Here is a 20591-nt window from a genome sequence, read left to right on the forward strand (position 1 = left end):
ATCTTTTTCTAATATTTAAAGATGGCTATTAGGAACACTACATATCTTTTAATTCTTTAGGTCAACACTTCCAATCCCTTCAGCTATTTCACATAATGACAGCTTTGAATTTCTTTCTCAGTCTAGATAATTTTGTCGAAACATGTTCCAGTGTTCTATATCTACTTCAAAGTATGCAGTCCAGAATTGAATACTACTGTTGGTCTCATTAAAGCAGAATAAGAGTGGACCTGTATTTCCCTCATTATAAGATCTCAATAATACCATTAGTAACATCATTTAACACAGTCAGATCACAATGGTCTTCTGTATTTTTACCAATTATATGTTGCTATTATATACTATAACTGGCTTTTATGTTAAATAAAACCCGTACCCAAAAACACACTGCAGTGTAAAACCATGTCCCATTATAGTGAATATACCAAGCCATTCCTTCCCACTTATGTCCCCTTTTGTAGAGAATCCACCTTCCATAGTCCTGGCTACTCTGGTAATATGACTACTCCAACAAGCCACCCTAGCATGGCTGAGTGATAAATGAAGGTTGGACATCTAACCTAGAAAAACCAAGTCCTGAGCTGGGATGACCCAGCTGAGACTCTTATAGTCTCAGGCAATGAGGACATCTTTAGCACAGTCAGGATATATAAGGATCACATGCAAGGTACAGAGTAAACCACATTACTGGGATGAGAGAGAAGAATGAGCAAACACACAAAGATGAGAAAAAGACACTGCAGATCCAGTGTAAGAGAGAAACAAACTGGCACCAGATACTGTCTCATACCCAATGACCTTCCACTTCCTTACTCCAGTCCCTGCTAAGACCTAATTACCCTACTTGCCTTTTGGAATCCATACCCAATATTCTCCCACTATTCTCACTTTTCCCCCTAAAGCTACAACCAATAACCTTCATTCTCTTATGTGAGCATTTAGCTTTTCAGATGCAAGCACAGAAACACAAATATAATTGTAAATATAAATAAATAAAATTTTAATGTGTATACATATACACATGTATGTATGTTTTAGACTTAAACCTTAGTTAAGTGACTTTGTATCCCGAAAATTCTAAGCTTTGTATCTTCTGCAAAACTGATTCTGGCAAGTTGCTTTATCCATCTAATTTACTGATAAAGAATGTTGAATATGAGTTCTACCCTCAATATAAGGTTGAGGGTAGAACTCTACCGCTTGTCATATTTGCTTGGTTTGGTCTGGGGGTGGTTTAGTTGCTAAGTCATGTCCGACTCTTGTAACACCACGGACTGTAGCCCACCAGGCTCCTCTGTCCATAAGATTCTTCAAGCAAGAAAACTGGAATGGGTTGCCATTTCCTTCTCATATCTGCTTGCTGCTGCTGCTGCTGCTGCTGCTAAGTTGCGTTAGTCATGTCCGACTCTGTGCAAACCCATAGACGGCAGCCCACCAGGCTCTGCCGTCCCTGGGATTCTCCAGGCAAGAACACTGGAGTGGGTTGCCATTTCCTTCTCCAATGCATGAAAGTGAAAAGTAAAACTGAAGTCACTCAGTCGTGTCTGACTCTTCGCAACCCCCTGGACTGAAACCTACCAGGCTCCTCCATCCATGGGATTTTCCAGGCAATCATATCTACTTGGTTAATACTAAATCCATTACTCAGCACATTACAGATACAGTGTTTCAACTGGTTGCTAAACAACCCAATGACTTGTGTAACCTGTCTATATTTATTCATATGACTTTAGGAATATTAAGACAAACTTTGTCAAATGCCTTCATAAATTCCATATATTCTATGTCAACTACAGTCCCTAAATCTAGCGACTCTGCACAAAATGGAATGGCAAAGCCTACATGCTAGTTCTGTTCAAGAACACAGAATTGGCTCAAGGTTTGTCGTCTTCCCTAACATAACGCCCAAATTGCCCTTTAATATAGCCTAGAATCTTGTCTGGGAGTTCACTGGTAGTAATTTATGGTCATTCTATACATGGAATGGTATTTGTATGTTATCCTCTTACTCTCTACATGTTTTCAAAGATCACCAAGAGTGGCACTGCAGTCCTACTGAAATATACTATCAGTCCCCAGGAATATAAATCATCCAGGTCAAGAGACCTGAACGAATGCAGAACATATGCATATTTTCTTACAGTCCCTTTGCCCATCATGAGTTTTGGTTCCTTCTCATCAACTTAAAAATTCTTACTCTAAAGAACTTTTATCCTTAGCCTATTAATCACAGTTCTTTCCCTGCTCCTGGGAAAATGCTGTGTCCTTATTTTAAAGAAAACTATGCTGGACAGAGCTTATTTGCAAGCTCTTTTGATGTACAAAACACAGAACATATAAACTTCAAAACTGTGAAAATATTAGAATGTTATTCCACCATAGCAAGCACGGTGGGAAAAGCTGAAATAAGTGAAATATACATGCTATAAATCAGGCTTCTAGATGTACAGTATAGGAAGCCAAAATATGATATTTACTATAATCTAGGAAACAAAACAATTGTAAAATAAATAATAAGTCCATAAGAGTAGTCTCTAGGTTTCATTTAGTATAACCTAAGTCACTGATGATCTACATGAAACAAGTATACTGAACAAAGGTTTCAGTGCTATTAAATTGTAGATACTTTTCGGTAAGTAAAACTGCAACAGTAAAATGTAATAACACTTTCAAACTCTTTGTATCTGTATAGGCTAATTACTTAGGACATTTCTGTGAAACTTGAGAAGATATGAAATACTATAATTATGTTCCCAAATGAACTAAGTAAACCTTAGCTGTTTTTTGTGAAATACAATTTGCGCTTCATTCTTATAACTTGGTGTTGTATCATGTCGTTTTGTAAGTAAAATAATGACATGTTGTCATTCTTGAGAAAAGAGCTATCATTAGCAGGATGTTTTTGCTTTTTATAAGATGCACTTTGGAGGAGGCATCAACAAAAGCAGTATATTAAACAAATGTGGAGCCATTTAAAAATAAATTGTAAACTATACTTCTCAAATGTAATATTTGTACTTTTCAAATTATAGTTATTTAATATAAAACGATGCAAATTTTTTAAAAGGTTAAATTAGGCTTCAGATGCTTTTCGAAGCTAACTATGCTTCAAATGGAAAAAACACTCAGTAACCTCCTAGTGCCCAAGTGAAGCATTCTCTGCTCAAAAAAATTGTTCTCCCTTCTTTTCCCCACCCATTCCATGCTTTCTATACTTGCATAAGGAGGAAAGAAATAGGAAAAAATTCACTGCTATAAAAATGACAGCACATATAAAATGTTAACCATTCTAATAAGTTTTACATTAAAAAAGATACCTTTACTCAAAACAATAAGTGTCTAGCTAGTGAATTTCATTCAGATTGGGAGAAACATTTTCAGACAGAACAGAGGACCTTTTAAGTCATTAGTAACACAGACCGCCTGACCAGTTCATAAGACCATCAAAAGCCTTCCTTTCAGTAAGTCAACTGGCAGTACTACCAACTTAAAAACCACTTTGGTAAAGACCGTCTACCCAAAACCCCTACATCCAGCAATATGTGCTTTTCTAAGATATAAACACTACTGTTCTCAAATTTATACGAAAAGGCAAAGGAACTAGAAAAGCTAAAAGAGTACTGAAAAACAAGAATAAAGTGGGAAAAGTATTTTACCTGATTTCAAGGTAAATCTGTATTGCTACAGATTCAGTTCAGTTCAGTTCAGTTCAGTCGCTCAGTCGTGTCTGACTCTTTGCAACCCCATGAATTGCAGCACGCCAGGCATCCCTGTCCATTACCAACTCCCAGAGTCCACCCAAACCCATGTCCATTGAGTTGGTGATGCCATCCAACCATCTCATCCTCTGTCATTCCCTTCTCCTCCTGCCTTCAATCTTTCCCAGCATCAAGGTCTTTTCAAATGAGTCAGCTATTCGCATGAGGTGGCCAAAGTATTGGAGTTTCAGCTTCAACATCAGTCCTTCCAAAGAACACTCAGGGCTGATCTCCTTTAGAATGGACTGGTTGGATCTCCTTGCAGTCCAAGGGACTCTCAAGAGTCTTCTCCAACACCACAGTTCAAAAGCATCCATTCTTCGGTGCTCAGCTTTCTTCACAGTCCAACTCTCACATTCATACATGACCACTGGAAAAACCATAGCCTTGACTAGATGGACCTTTGTTGGCAAAGTAATGTCTCTGCTTTTTAATATGCTGTCTAGGTTGGTCATAACTTTTTCTTCCAAGGAGTAAGCATCTTTTAATTTCATGGCTGTAATCACCATCTGCAGTGATTTTGGAGCCCAGAAAAATAGTCAGCCACTGTATATATATATATATGTACTGCTAAGTCGCTTCAGTCGTGTCCAACTCTCTGCAACCCCATAGACGGCACCCCACCAGGCTCCTCCATCCCTGGGATTCTCCAGGCCAGAACACTGGAGTGGGTTGCCATTTTCTTTTCCAATGCATGCATGCATGCTAAGTCACTTCAGTCGTGTCTGACTCTGTGCAACCCTATGGACAGCAGTCCACCAGGCTCTCTGTCTAAGGGATTCTCTAGGCAATAATACTGGAGTTGGTTGCCATTTCCTTACATATATATATAGCTAAATATAAGCCTCATGGTAAACCACAAACCAAAAATTGATAATAGATACAAACATACACATACAAAAAGGAATCCAAACACAGCACTAAAGATAGTCATCAAACCACAAGAGAAAACAACAAAAGAAGAAAGAAACAACAAAGATCAGAAAAAAATTAACAAAATGCCAATAAGAATATAGATATCAATAATTACTTTAAATATAACTGGATTAAATGTTCCAATCAAAACACCTGGAGTGCCTCAATGGAAACAAAAACAAGATCAGTATACATGCTGCCTACAACAGTCTCACTTCAGACTTAAAGACACAAACAGACTGAAAATGAAGGGATAGAAAAAGGTATTCATTGCAAACGGAAATCAAAAGAAACCTGGGTTGGCAATACCTACATAAGACAAAATCAGCTTTAAAATAAAGAATGTTACAAGAGACAAAGACATTCAATGATCAAGTGCTAAATCCAAGAACATACAATAATCGCAAATATATTTAAGCCCTAATTTAGCAGCATCTAAATACATAAAGCAAATACTAACAGATATAAAGGAAGAAATTGACAGTAATACAATAATAGTGGGGGATTTAACATCACACTTACATCAATAGACAGATCATCAAAGCATAAAATTAATCAGGAAACACTGGCCTTAAATTACAAACTAAACCAGATGACCTTAATAGATATACATAGAACATACCATCACAAAGCAGAAGAAGATGCTTCCTTTCAAGTGCCTGGAAACATTCTCCAGGACAGTTCACATACTAGGCTACAAAACAAAACTTGGAAAATTTAAGAAAACTGAAATCATATCAAGTATCTTTTTCATCCACAATACTATGAGACTAGAAATCAATTACAAGGGAAAGAAACTGTAAAAAAAAAAAAATGTGGAGGCTAAAGAATGTGCTACTAAACTACCAATGGTTCACTGAAGAAATAAAAAAAGAAATTAAAAATTACTTGGAAAAAAGAAATTTAAAATTTATTTTAATTAAAAATAATAAATTTAAAATTACTTTGTAATTAAAATTATAAAAATTAAATGAAAACAAAACAAAAAGACACAGAAAAAGAGGGCAGTTTGTAGCAATAAAAGTTTAACTCAGGAAACAAGAAATATCTCAAATAAGCAACCTAACCTTACACCTAAAGGAACTAGAAAAAGAAAACCAAACAAAACCCAAAGTTAGTGGAATGAAAAACCATAAAGATGCGAGCAGAAACAAGTTAAATGGAGACTCTTAAAAATTATAGAAAAGATTGGAACAACTAAGTGCTAGTTCCTTGAAAAGGTAAACAAAATTGATAAACCTTTAGCCAGATTCACCAAGAAAAAAGACAAAAGACAAAAATCAATAAAATCAGAAATGAAAAAGAAGTTACAACCAACATCATAGAAACAAAAAAGATTGTAAGTGACAACTAAGAACAACTATATGCCAATAAAATGGATGACCTAGAAGAAATGGACAAATTTCCAGAAATCTACAGTTTCTAGGAAATAGGACTCCCATGACTGAAACAGGAAGAAATAGAAACTATAACAAACTACCAGTAATGAAATTGAATCAATTATTCTAAAACTCAGGAAAAAAAAAAAGTCCAAGACCAGACAGCTTCACAAGTGAATTTTACCAAACATTCAGAGAAGAGTTAACACCTATCTTCCTCAAACTATTCCAAAAAACTGCAGAGGAAGGAATGCTTCCACACACTCTATAAGGCCAGCATCACCCTTAAACTAAACCCAGACAAAAGAAACTACAGGCCAATATCACTGAGGAACATAGATGCAAAAATCCTCAACAAAATACTATTAAACTGAATCTAACAATACATTACAAGGATCATAAACCATGATCAAGTGGTATTTACCCCAGGGTTGCAAAGATTTTTCAATATCTGTATATCAATCAATGTAATACACCACATTAAAAAATTGAAGAATAAGGACCATATGATCGCCTTCAGTTCACTTCAGTCGCTCAGTCATGTCCAACTGTTTGCGACCCCATGAACTGCAGCACACCAGGCCTTCCTGTCCATCACTAACTCCTGGAGTCCACCCAAACCTATGTCCATTGAGTCAGTGATGCAATCCAATCATCTCATCTTTTGTTGTTCCCCTCTCCTTCTGCCCTCAATCTTTCCCAGCATCAAGGTCTTTTCAAATGAGTCAGCTCTTCGCATGAGGTGGCCAAAGTATTGGAATTTCAGCTTCAACATCAGTCCTTCCAATGAACACCCAGGACTGATCTCCTTTAGGATGGACTGGTTGGATCTCCTTGCAGTCCAAGGGACTCAAGAGTCTTCTCCAATACCACAGTTCAAAAGCATCAATTCTTTTACGCTCAGCTTTCTTTATAGTCCCACTCTCACATCCATACATGACCACTGGAAAAACCACAGCCTTGACTAGACGGACCTTTGTTGGCAAAGTAATGTCTCTGCTTTTGAATATGCTGTCTAGGTTGATCATAACTTTCCTTCCAAGGAGTAAGCATCTTTTAATTTCATGGCTGGAATCACCATCTGCAGTGATTTGGAGCCCAGAAAAACAAAGTCAGCCACTGTTTCCACTGTTTCCCCATCTATTCCCCATGAAACGATGGGACCAGATGCCATGATCTTAATTTTCTGAGTTTTAAGCCAACTTTTTCACTCTCCTCTTTCACGTTCATCAAGAGGCTCTTTAGTTCTTCACTTTCTGCCACAAGGGTGCTGTCATCTCCATATCTGAAGTTATTGATATTTCTTCTGGCAATCTTGATTCCAGCTTGTGCTTCATCCAGTCCAGCATTTCTCATGAGGTACTCTGTATATAAATTAAATAAGCAGGGTGACAATATACAGCCTTGACGTACTCCTTTTCCTATTTGGAACCAGTCTGTCGTTCCACGTCCAGTTCTAACTGTTGCTTCCTGATCTGCATTCAGGTTTCTCAAAAGGCCGGTCAGGTGGTCTGATATTCCCATCTCTTTCAGAATTTACCACAGTTTATTGTGATCCACACAGTCAAAGGATTTGACATAGTCAATAAAGCAGAAAAAAATGTTTTTTTGTTTCTCTCTTGCTTTTTTGATGATCCAAAGGATGTTAGCAACTGGATCTCTGGTTCCTCTCCCTTTTCTAAAACCAGCTTGAACATCTGGAACTTCATGGTTCATGTATTGCTGAAGCCTGGCTTGGAGAATTTTGAGCATGACTTTACTAGTGTGTGAGATGAGTACAATTGTGTGGTAGTTTGAGCATTCTTTGGCATTGCCTTTCTTTGGGACCAGAATGAAAACTGACCTTGTCCAGTCCCGTGGCCACTGCTGAGTTTTCCAAATTTGCTGACAAATTGAGTGCAGCACTTTCACAGCATCATCTTTCAGGATTTGAAACAGTTCAACTGGAATTCCATCACCTCCACTAGCTTTGTCCATAGTGATGCTTCCTAAGGCCCACTTGACTTCACATTCCAGGATTTCTGGCTCTAGGTGAGTGATTACACCATCGTGATTATCTGGGTCGTGAAGATCTTTTTTGTACAGTTCTTCTGTGTATTCTTGCCACCTCTTCTTAATATCTTCTGCTTCTGTTAGGTCCCTACCATTTCTGTCCTTTATTGAGCCCATCTTTGCATGAAATGTTCCCTTGGTATCTCTAAGTTTCTTGGAGAGATATCTAGTCTTTCCTCTTCTATTGTTTTCCTCTATTTCTTTGCACTGATCACTGAGGAAGGCTTTCTTATCTCTCCTTTCTATTCTTTGGAACTCTGCATTCATAATAGGTATAAAGTCTTGACAAAATTTAATACCTATTTATGATAAAAACTCTCACAAAGTGAGTATAGATATAACATACCTCAACATAATAAAGGCTGTGTATGACAAGCCCAAAACTAACATCATACTCAACAGTGAAAGTATTTCCTCTGATATTAGGAATAAGACAATGCCCATTCTTGCCACTTTCATTCAACATAGTATTGGAAGTCTTAGCCATGGCAATCAGGTAAGAAAAAGAAATAAAAGAATTCTAATTGTAAAGGAAGAAGTAAAACTGTCATGATTTGCAAATGACACAATATTGTCCATAGAAAATCCTAAGGATGCCACCAAAAAACTACTAGAGCTCATCAATGAATTCAGTAAAGTTGCAGGATACAAAATGAATGAAAAGAAATCTGTTGCATTTCTGTATACTAACAATAAACTATCAGAAAGAGAAATTAGTCTTTTGGACTCTGTGGGACAGGGTGAGGGTGGGATGATTTGGGAGAATGGCATTGAAACATGTATAATATCATATGTGAAAAGAATCACCAGTCCAGGTTCGATGTATGATACAGGATGCTCAGGGCTGGTGCACTGGGATGACCCAGAGGGATGGTACGGGGAGGGAGGAGGGAGGGGTGTTCAGGATGGGGAACACGTGTACACCCATGGTGGATTCATGTTGATGTATGGCAAAACCAATACAATATTGTAAAGTAATTAGCCTCCAATTAAAAGAAATAAACTTATATTTATAAATAAATAAATAAATATTTTTTTAAGACAGAAAGAGAAATTAAAGAAACAGTTATATCAAAAAGAATAAAATTAACTCAGGAATAAACCTACCTGAGGAGGTAGGGAAAACTATGAGACACTGATGAAAGAAACTGATGGTCAAACAAACAGATGAAAAGATATACCATGTTCATGGACTGTAAGAATATCATTTAAATAACCATACTACCAAAGGCAATCTTCACATTCAATCCAATTCCTATCAAAATATCAATGGCATTTTTCATATAACTACAACAAACAGTTTTATAAATTGTATAGAAATACAAAAGACCCTCAATAGCTAGAATAATATTGAGAAAGAACAGAACTAGAGGTATCATGTTCCGTGACTTCAAACTATAATGCAGAGCTACAGCAATCAAAACAGTATGGTTCTGGTACAAAAACAGTAAACAGACACATAGATCACTGCAGCAGAAGAGAGAGTCCTGAAACAAACTAACACACTTATGGTCAATTAATCTACTACAAAGGTGACAAGAATATATGGTAGAATATTGGATAAAAGATAGTCTCTTCAATAAGCACTGCTGGAAAAATAGGACAGTTACATGTAAAAAAAAAAATTAAACTTGAACATTTTCTAACACCATATACAAAAATAAACTCAAACTGGATTAAAGACCTATAGGTAAGACCAGAAATCTTTAAACTCCTAGAAGAAAACAGACGAAAACTCTCTTTGACATAAATCAACAATATTGTTTATCTTTCTTCTAAAGCAAAGGAAACAAAAGCAAACATAAGCAAATGAGATCTAATCAAGCTGAAAAGCTTTTGCATAGCACAGGAAACCTTCAACAACAACAAAAAGACAACCTATGGAATGGGAAAAATATTTGCAAATGATATGACTGATAAGGGGTTAATAATCAAAATACAAATAGCTCATAGAACTTGATATAAAAGGAAAACCCAATTTAAAAATAGAAAACCTGAATAAATCTTTTTCCATAGAATACATACAGATGGCAAATAGGCACTTGAAAAGATGTTCAACATTGTTAATCATCAGAGAAATGAAAATTAAAAATCACAAAGATATCATCTCACACCTATTAAGAATGGCCAACATTTAAAAAAAAATTAACAAAAGTGGGCAAAGATGCAAGGAAGAACAAATCCTCAGACACTGTTGGTGGGAATGTAAATTGGTGCAAAGACTTTTGCAAACAGAATGGAGGTTTCTCAAAAAGAAAAAAACCAGAAAACCCTAAAGTAGAACTCCCATATGATACAGCAATTCCAGTCCTGGGTGTATATCCAGAAAAAAATGAAAATACTAATTCAAAAAGATACATGCACCACAATGTTCACAGCATCATTATTTACAATGCCCAAGATATGGAAACAACTTAAGTGTCTATCAACAGATGAACAGATAAAGAAGATGTGAATGGAATATTACTCAGCCATTAAAAGAATGAAATTTTGCAATCTGCAACAACAAGCATGGACTTGAAGGGTACTATGCTGAATGGAATAAGCCAGACAAAGATAAATATTATATGATATCACATATATGTAGAATCTAAAAAATACAACAAACTACTGAATATGCCAAAAAGGAAACAGAATTACAGATAAAGAGAACATGCTAGTGGTTACCAGTGGGGAGGGGGAAAGGAAAAGGGGCACATTAGGGATAGGGGATTAAGAGGTATAAACTACTATATATAAAATAAATAACCCACAAGGATATATTATAGAGCATAGGGAATATAGCCAATATCTTATAATAACTATCAATGGAATATGACCTTTAAAATTGTGAATTACTATGCTATACACCTGAAACATATAATTTTGTACATTATAACTCAATAAAACTTTTTTCAACCAATGACAACATCAAGTACTAAACATGCAGAGAAACTGGTTCACTCATACACTGCTGGTGAGGATGTAAAATGTTACAGCCCTCTGGAAAAGTCTGGCAGTGTTTAGAAAACTAAACATGCAACTACCAAACAATCTAGCAATTGTACTTGAGCATTTGTCCTATGAAAATAAAAACACAAGTTCACATAAAAACCTGTACACTAATATTTACTGCAACTTTATACATAATAGCCCCAAACAGGAAAAACTCAGATGTTCTTCAACAGGTTAAATAAATTGCAGTACATTTATACCATGGAATGCTACTCAGCAATACAAAGGAATAAACTACAAATATACTCAACAATATGTATAAAACTCCAGAAAATTACACTGATTCAAAAAAACACTAATCCCAAAGACTACATATTGCATAACCCCATTTTTATAACATTCTTGAGGTCACAAAGTTATTGGGAGACCAGATCACTGGTTGCTAGAGGTCATGAATTAGGGGTAGGATAGTGGAGGCATGTGAAAGCAGAGGTTGAGGCGAATGTAGCTATAAAAGGGCAACATGAGGAATCTTTGTTGTCACAGAATCCTTAACTGTGTCAATGTCAATGTCTGGTTGTGATACCTAGTAGAGTTTTGCCAGATGTTACCATTGGAGCAAGTTGGGGGAAGGGTACATGAGATCTCTTGGTATCATTTCTCACAACTTCTTGTGAGTTTACAATGATCTTGAAATAAAAGGTTTGGTTTCAAAATAATAAAATATAAAATAAATAAAGTGGTAATAAAATGCTAGAGATTAATCCACAGAGAAATTTCAATAAGCAATTTTAAGAAGTATTGTTTTCATATACAAATTATACATGACATGACTATGTTTACATTTAAACATACCTCCAAAGTATTTTTACCCAAACACCTATTTTTCTAGAAAACTTCACCTTAGTAAATTCTGGGACTCTCTATGGCCAGGCAGCAAAAGTATTCTGGACTACAAATTAACAAATACAGATTTTTCAATATTCATAGCTATTTTTTTTAAGTTTTCCCTAATGAACTCTCTTGGGTCACAATATTAAGTGAACAGTCTCTTCAAAAATTATACAGCTCTATGTCTTTTGTTACTAGTTTCAAACCTACAATTGCTTAAAAAGACAACACATATACCCCCACACACATAGACATATCACTACTTTTCCAGGATAATAGCGCTAATGTTTCAATGATTTTCTCTCCTTTTCCTCTACTTTAATTCAACACAAAATCTGATCCTAGCCACAGTGGCCCAAAATGACCTGGAAAATTAAGTTTATTTTTTCTGGCAATGACAACCTGTGCTTGGAAATATAAAACTGTTATTCTGAATAAATTTCAAAGTTCCAAAGTACCAAAATTACTGAAACAGGACAAAATGAGCTGGTGCTGGTAAGGAAAGGGATTGTTATCCCAGAAAGAACAGTGTGCTCTCCAGCCCTTGCACTGCCACTTCTGTATTATAAAATAAACAACTCTGGTCTCTTTATTTTACTTTGTGTCCTGTGATAATAAATATATCCTGAGGCTAAAATCCCATTAAAAGTGCTCATTTTGTCACCATTAAAAAATAACAAGAGATCAGTTCTACCTTTGCAAAATAACTGACTTTTCCACTGATTTGTTGAGGTTTTCTGACTTCTGTGTACATCTTCTAGCAAAAACAGCAAATAGGAATATTACTCACTGTTCTTCTTTCTAAAAAGAGTCCATATGTTTCTGAAATAGGTGCACATTCAGGAAGGGAAGAAATATAGAGTTATTATTTTGCTAATCTATAAGTGTTTTAGTTTTAATTGTGGCAATAAAATACTAAACACAAAGTATACTATCATTATAAGTGCATTCTGCTTTCAGTCTGCTAGATGAAAATTCCAGCAAAGCTGCTAACTTATTGGAAGTTAGAAATAGGTAGGAGTCAACTTTGTCTAGAGAGTATATTTAGAGATATAGTCTAAGTACATAAAGAAGTAAGCTGTAGAGTCCAGCAGCAGACAAAGGGAATGAGTATGGTCTTGCCTTCCAGCCCATTAGTCTGTTTGACATTTTCTGCTACTTGTGGAGACGGGAATCTGAAATGTGTTTATGCTCAGTCAGAAACTGTGATAAAAAACAAAAAGATCTGGGAGTGGTTGTCAAAAGATTATCTTTTTCTTTCTTCCTTAAGATTTCCTAAGAAGGTGAGACTAGTGGCAAGACGATTTAACAATCTTCTCTTTCTAATAAGGTAATGAACTAACTAGAGCTTAGTATTATCAGTACTCTCCACACTTTTCCTGTGTTGGCCATTTCCCCCTACCACATTTATATTCTCTTGCAACTCTTATCTACTGCTACCTATTTTACTAGTGTGTGTACAGTGTAGTACAGTCATTTCTATTTCCTTTATCATATATTTTTCAAGTAATTGGATCAACCATCCTATTTCCATATTATACAGCAAAAGCACAGAAAGAAAAAGATTTCCCTCACTTCTCTTTCCTGATTTCTACACTAACCTTTCTTGCCTACACACAGCAAAAAAGGAAACACAGCAGGACCTTCTCTAGAAAGAAGCCATTAGTGTTAGTCACTCAGTCCTGTCTGACTTTTCACAACTCCATGGACTGTAGCCTGCTAGGCTCCTCTGTCCATGGGATTTTCCAGGCAAGAATAGTGGAATGGGTTGCTATTTCCTTTTCCAGGGGATATTCCAGGGATAGAACCCGGGTCTCCCGCATTGCAGGCAGGTTCTTTACCATCTGAGTCACCAGGGAATCCCCTAAAAAGAAGAACCGGCATAAAAACTAATGTAGAAAGTTAACAAAAGAACAAGAAAAAAAGCCTCTAAAAGTCCTCTGTGTCACTGCACACTGATCCACCCACCCTCTTTCTTATCCCATAAAGAACTATAGCACAATTTCCAAGTCATTATGAAAGGCTAAGATTTGTTTTATCTTAATAATGAAATCCCTGGTGGCTCAGATGGTAAAGCGTCTGGCTACAATGTGGGAGACTTGGGTTCGATCCCTGGGTCAGGAAGATCCTCTGGAGAAGGAAATGGCAACCCACTCCAGTACTCTTGCCTGGAAAATCCCATGGACAGAGGAGCCTAGTAGGCTACAGTCTGTGGGGTTGCAAAGAATCAGACATGACTGAGCGACTAAACTTTAATAACGAAATGGTTCTAATCTGAAGTACTCTTATTCCTATTATAAGCTTATATATCTGTTTAATGTGCTTGTATATAGAATGATGTATGCAAGCTGACTAAATAAATATGCTTTAACGAGTCACATTATGGACAATCTAGAGGAATCAAATATTAGGTAAGACGTTATGGAAAACGAGTAACTGACATTCCCAAAACAAGCTCTAACAGGCTGTGGGATGCATGGGCATACTTTTGGTTGCTTTATAATCAAGTACCCAAAACAGTGTCTGGGACACTACAGGCACTTGATAAACACTTGTCGTACAAGTGTATTAACTTCGGTCTGAAAAAGTGCAAAGATGCACTTTACAGGCTAAGCATTCAGCAGACCAAGTGCTACAATCAACTCACTTGTCCAGGGCCTTAGGCAGCTAAGCTACCCCTGGCCTCCTTACCTCTCTGCATTACACAGACAGCTCCCCATCATTTAAGATTTGAGAATATACGTGTATTTAAAAATGATTGGTTTTAGCATTTTTTGAAAATTTACTTATATAAGTACCTTAAACAAGAAAAAAAACCACACTCTTCAACTCATTAAAACCTCTGTTAAACATATACTCTTTCATGCATTTAAAACACTGACGTTGTTAAACATTCTCTACCCTGGCCAGTTTTTTTTCTTACCAGTGAGATTTTGTTCACTTAGCCCAGAATAACCTTTTCCCTGTCTGTCTCTAGGAGCACTTTGCTTTCAAGGGCCAATTCCAGTTCTATTTCCTGCATAAAGATCCTCCTTTGACCATCATGATACTCAAGGATTCCTCTTCCCACTTTCTCTATTTTCAGAAAAGATAGTATCTTACATGACATTTATATCAAACATTGTCTTTAGGGTTTTTTTTTTTTTCATGTCATTATATAGTTGCTTTCTAACAGATGACTGGTATCTGAGTATGGGTATTATTTCTTGCAGATTGTTTTGTTTCTTTTTATCTCTACCACACCAGGCTAGTACACCAAAGGAAATCATTTGAGGGAATGTGAGGACAGTCCATGTATTCTAACACATCTAGGTACCATTGCTCAGGTAAGCATGGCATAGCTGAGCTCTCTCTGAACTTTCTCTTATATCTAACTTTAAAGGTGAAGTGAATTAAAGGCAATGGTTTAAAAGGTCTTTTATGGTAACTGGACTTCCCTTCCAGGTCCTGCTAGGCTGCAGTTTACATAAATCTAAAGGACATGCAGTAGAAGTAACACATCAAGTTAAATCAATGGCATGATTAATGCTAACAGGCATTACATACATAAAAGATAAAAATATACCTGAGAGCTGACTGCAGTTTTTAATTAAAAACTAATGTACTGGTGATTAATCTTAAACTGACTATAGATTTACCCTAAAAACTGAATGATAAATGACAGTTAAGGTTTGAGGTTTTAATTCATAATTTGTCAATCAGTCTCAAAGAGATATTTTTAATTATGCTGTTAGCAATGTATGCATTGCCACAGTAAATATGGGAGAAATGATTTTGTCTGAGGAAAGATATAAATTAACAGGTAGGAAAATAGCATAGCAATGGTGAAAAGAATTGATTGTTAACCAGATTAAATGAGTTGATATCTATAAAAGGCCTTAAAACATGGTAAAAGATAAGAATTAAGGTGAAACTGAAATAGACCCTTATAGAGAGACACCCTTAAAATTTTTGCATCATAAATAGTTACAAAGTAGGACTTCCCAGGTGGCACAATGGATAAGAATCTACCTGCCAATGCAGAGGACATGGGTCTTCCTGATCCAGGAAGAGTCCACATGTTGCGGAGCAACTAAGCCCGTGTGCCACAACTACTGAAATCTGTGTGCTCTAGGGCCTGTAACAAAGAGTAGCCCCCACTCCCTGCAGCTAGAGAAAGCCCTTGAACACCAATGAAGACCCAGCACAGCCATGAATAAACAAAATTGTCCTTGGAAGAAAAGTTATGACCAACCTAGATAGCATATTAAAAAGCAGAAACATTACTCTGCCAACAAAGGTCCATCTAGTCAAGGCTATGGTTTTTCCAGTGGTCATGTATGGATGTGAGAGTTGGAAAGAAAAAGAAAAGCTGAGTGCCGAAAAATTGATGCTTTTGAACTGTGGTGTTGGAGAAGACTCTTGAGAGTCCCTTGGACTGCAAGGAGATCCAACCAGTCCATCCTAAAGGAGATCAGTCCTGGGTGTTCATTGGAAGGACTGATGTTGAAGCTGAAATTCCAATACTTTGGCCACCTGATGTGAAGAACTGACTCATATGAAAAGACCTTGATGCTGGGAAAGATTGAAGGCAGGAGGAGAAGGGGATGACAGAGGATGAGATGGTTGGATGGCATCATCGACTCAATGGACATGAGTTTGAGTAAACTCCAGGAGTTGGAGATAGACAGGTAGGCCTGGCGTGCTGCATTCCATGGGGTCACAAAGAGTTGGACATGACTGAGCAACTGAACTGAACTGAAAATTTCTGTAGTGGTTTACTACTAATTATTTGTTTTGCAAATATACAATAAGGATTACTTAACATTTGAAACGGACCCATTTGTGTCAGTTCTTTTTTTTTTTTTCTTTGAAAAGCTGCAAGATAAATATCTAAGCATAGTATTTGGCCATTGCTGGAGCCCTTACAAGGGCTCCAAAAACACCTGGTCAAATACCATGCCAGAATCATATATCCAGCTTCTTTCACAGGCTGAACATTCTTTGCACTGAATTGAATTCTACCGTTTTGACTATTATAATTATTCCCTTCCCCACTTCACCAATTCACTGCAGATCCCCTGACTGAAATAAATATAAAACCTCTGAATTCATTCTCCCATGTTTTAGAATTAACTGTTAAAATTCTAATGTTGTGCTGTAATAACATAATATCATACCTTTTGGATTTCTTCAGGTAATGCATGCATGGGAACATGACGATCCATAATTTCCCAAAATATACTGAAGGAGCTTTGAAGTAAAATAATCTAAAAACATTGATGGTGATAAATTAGAATTAAAACAATATGAACAAAATTTAAATTAAAAGATAAATTCCTACAAGTATTTGGGAATCAATGGGGATAACTATTTTTACAGATGTTTGTTTCATCAACTCAATGTTAAAAGGTACAAATGAGGTTTTCACATGTGGTTATTAGGCCAACAGAACAGGAAGGACCTAGAGAGACTACTGAATTAAAAATAACATTTTCTTTCTTTGGAACTTTATAATTGTAACTCTGTAGTGGCTTACAACGAGTTATTTGTTTTGCAAATACAGATTAAGGATCACAAAATTTTAAACAGATCCATTTATTTCATTTAAAAGAAAAGTTTTTCCCCTGAAAAACTGCTGGAAAAAATATCTATAGAATAGTTTATCAGACAAAAGAAAGCAACTGTGACATTAACGCTGGTTTAAATGACGTACAGGAAAAAATATTTAGAGTTATCAAGTTAAATATGATAGGCAAGCACTGAACAGAAAAGTCACTAAAGCATAAGAAGCGCCAATTTTACCAAAAGTGGACATTTATATAATTTTTACGCAGATGTTTAACTTCTAATAATTTTCATTTTATAATAAAACAATTCAATATAAAACTCTATCACTACTTTCATAAAATCACACAAGATTAATGAAGGGGCACTTTGAGTTCTTTTTCTTATTGTTTCCCAAATAAGGAGAAAGAATAGACAGTCCAGTTTCAGGAGTGAGAGATGTTCATTCATATGTATGGGTATATACAGATACATATATATATACACACATATATATGGGAAGTGAAGGGGGACAGTAGACTAAGATAATATAGGCACAATTCCACAGCAGGAAAGGCCTGAGGGTCAGGAGCTGTAGATAAGGAAGGATCTAGAAGTTCCAGGAAAAAAATGTCTTATCTTCCTCATGGGAATGGGGAATTAGCAAAGGCTTCCTGAGGAGATTTACATTTGATCTGGACAAGATTTTGACAAACAGACTAAAGAGGCATAGTACTCTATTAGAAAAAGTAACCCCAGCCACATAGCAAGATGTCAAGAAAATTGTAATTGACAAAAGTTCCTGTGAGGCAGTATTTTTTTTTAATTGTGTAAGTATTGGTGGAACGGTGGATTTCCAATCCCCCTTGTTAGCAAAGTTCCATGTTTAATGAGCTGCTGTTTAAAATAAATAACTAATGGGCTGTCTTCCAATCTAAAGATAAAGGTAATACAATGTGTATGGACAGAGAGAGTAAAGTTAACTGACATAGTGAACATTGGCCCGCATGGCCAAGTACATAATAATCTGATGTTTGGCAGACTGTCACAGTGATGTGGCAAGAGCTCATTATTCACAGAAAGCTCATTATTCTCATTTCTGTCATTTTACAGTGAGCTCACCATCAGAAAAATAAGATGGCTTCATCTTAATGAAACTCTATTGTGAGCAGAATTTTTCCTAAAATTACCAACTAAATTTCCTTTTTAAAATTTCACACCTAAATGTATTTGAGAGCATGAATCTAGTGGCACAGTGGAACAGTATCGTTATTGTAAATCTACTCCAATTTTGTGGCCTTACTATACTGAGTGGGAAGAATTGGTAGGTCTGATTATTGAGGGAAATTTTTAAAATCCTGCCATCCAGAAAATTTCCCCACGATGCAGAAAGCAATTTTATTATCACATAAGCATTTAACTAAACTGTGATGCACACCTAATCTGCTAATAAGATTACAAAGACAGAAAGAAATCCCACTTTTTAATATAGCCAAGCACGTACACTCCATTACATACATGTTCTCAAGATAAAAGATAATTTGTCCTCAACAGAGCTTACTATACTCTATTTCATAGTTTGTTTTAAATTCACCTGGTAATTGAAGTAGCCACCTGTGCTAGCTAACAGCGTTTGTTCAAATGAATACATATCTCTAGACAAAGCACTTGGTTACTAGAAGCACTAAACTCCCAAAGTAATATGGAGATATGGGTCCTGTTTCCCTTGATGTTTACATTTTAAAGAAATGGCTCCCAGGTCCTCCAGAAAAACATTCTGGGTCTTCAAAAGATTTGCATACATACATGTTGAAGGAACAGAGGAAGCACACAGCCGTAAAAGGTTTCCCAAGAAAGGAATGGGACAGATCTCTTTCCCTTTAGCAAGAGGGGGAAAAAATTTTTTTTAACTTAATTTACTCTTTCATTATTTTGCTTTTTTTTTTTTTAAAAAATCAAAGAGGCCCTTTTATTCTCTCACATTACACACTTTGTAGACTCTTCTTCGACATGAGGTGCGGTGATAACCGGCGGTAGCCGCGTAGGTATTGGTGAACCTGCTCTGACAGGGTTACAAGGAAGATGTCAAAAATACAGACCCATCCCTAGTCGTTCACTTCCGATTCCCTTCATGACACCAGTGTCACGCTGGGCCATTAACTCACGTTCAGCTTTCAGGCCCTTCCCTAAAGAACTATTCCTTTAGTGTGAATCACCACAGATGAGGTCAAGGTCAGGTGAAGAGGGAGTTCACGTCCTGAGACTTTCTGAAGGGACAGGATTTTCCAAATAGAAACTAACTGCAAGTACAGCCAAAATCGGCTGCAAGGGTTTTGAAATCTGTCCCTTTATAACCCCGTTCCCACGGGACCCGCGGAGGCGGGAAGAAGAAAAGGTGCGGGGATGAGGCCTATCCTAGCCACGCAGAGAAGAGGGCACCCAGCTGGACGGGCTCGCGAAGACTCGACAAAGGCAGCAGCTGGGGTCAGAGGCAAGGCGCGGGGCCCACTCCCCGGGCGCGGCACCACGGCTCGGCTTTCCGGCTCTGCCCCCGGGGTGCCAGCACGCCTCTTCTTCGGAACTGCGCGCCGGGACCAGATCATTCCAGGGCTCAAGAAAGCCTTTCCTTGTCTCTCTCACCTATACTTCGATTCCGCCGGGGGCAAAAGGCTTTCCTGGTCTCCCAGGAGACCGTGCTGCACGTCGGCCTGACGTCAAGGCGCGATGACGTCACGACCCACGCCGCTCGCCAACGCGGAAACAGGACACCCCTGCGCCGCCCCGGGCCAAGTCCTGGGCGGAAGCTTGAAGTCTCCTGGCTGGGGTCAAAGAACGGGCTTAGGTTACGCTGGGTACTGTGAGTGGGAGGCAAGGGACGCTAAGGGCGAGGCAGAGGAGGGCGGGCTGGAGTCGTGGGGGCGGCTGCAGGGATGGAGGGAGACATTTCCAGCCCAGAGGCGGGTTGGAATGACGGTGGCAGAAGTGGAAGACAAAGTCCGTCTACCTCTCACCCCTCAATGGGGTCGCAAAGAGTCGGACATGACTGAACGACTGAACTGACTGTGACCCTTTATTATAATTTTTCTTCTGTCAATTTTTCTCAGAGGTCATTGACCCCTGAGATAAGAGAAGAAAA

At 37.3% G+C, this 20591-nt stretch overlaps 1 protein-coding gene across 6 annotated transcripts in view; it reads right to left on the minus strand.

Moving 5' to 3' along the window:
- The window catches only part of LEKR1 (leucine, glutamate and lysine rich 1), a 229083-nt gene extending 208907 nt beyond the window's left edge, over positions 1-20176 (minus strand). For all 6 annotated transcript variants that reach the window (XM_060394362.1, XM_060394355.1, XM_060394367.1 and 3 more), the window contains exons 1-2: positions 20096-20176; positions 17089-17178 (exon numbers count right to left, since the gene is read on the minus strand). In XM_060394362.1, coding sequence (XP_060250345.1) covers positions 17089-17126 — 38 coding nt within the window. In that variant the 5' untranslated portion in view covers positions 17127-17178; positions 20096-20176. The remainder of the gene's footprint in view (positions 1-17088; positions 17179-20095) is intronic.
- Positions 20177-20591: the final 415 nt, after the last annotated feature.

Source organism: Ovis aries, chromosome 1, assembly GCF_016772045.2.
Source record: "Ovis aries strain OAR_USU_Benz2616 breed Rambouillet chromosome 1, ARS-UI_Ramb_v3.0, whole genome shotgun sequence".
NCBI classification, from domain to species: Eukaryota; Metazoa; Chordata; class Mammalia; order Artiodactyla; family Bovidae; genus Ovis; species Ovis aries.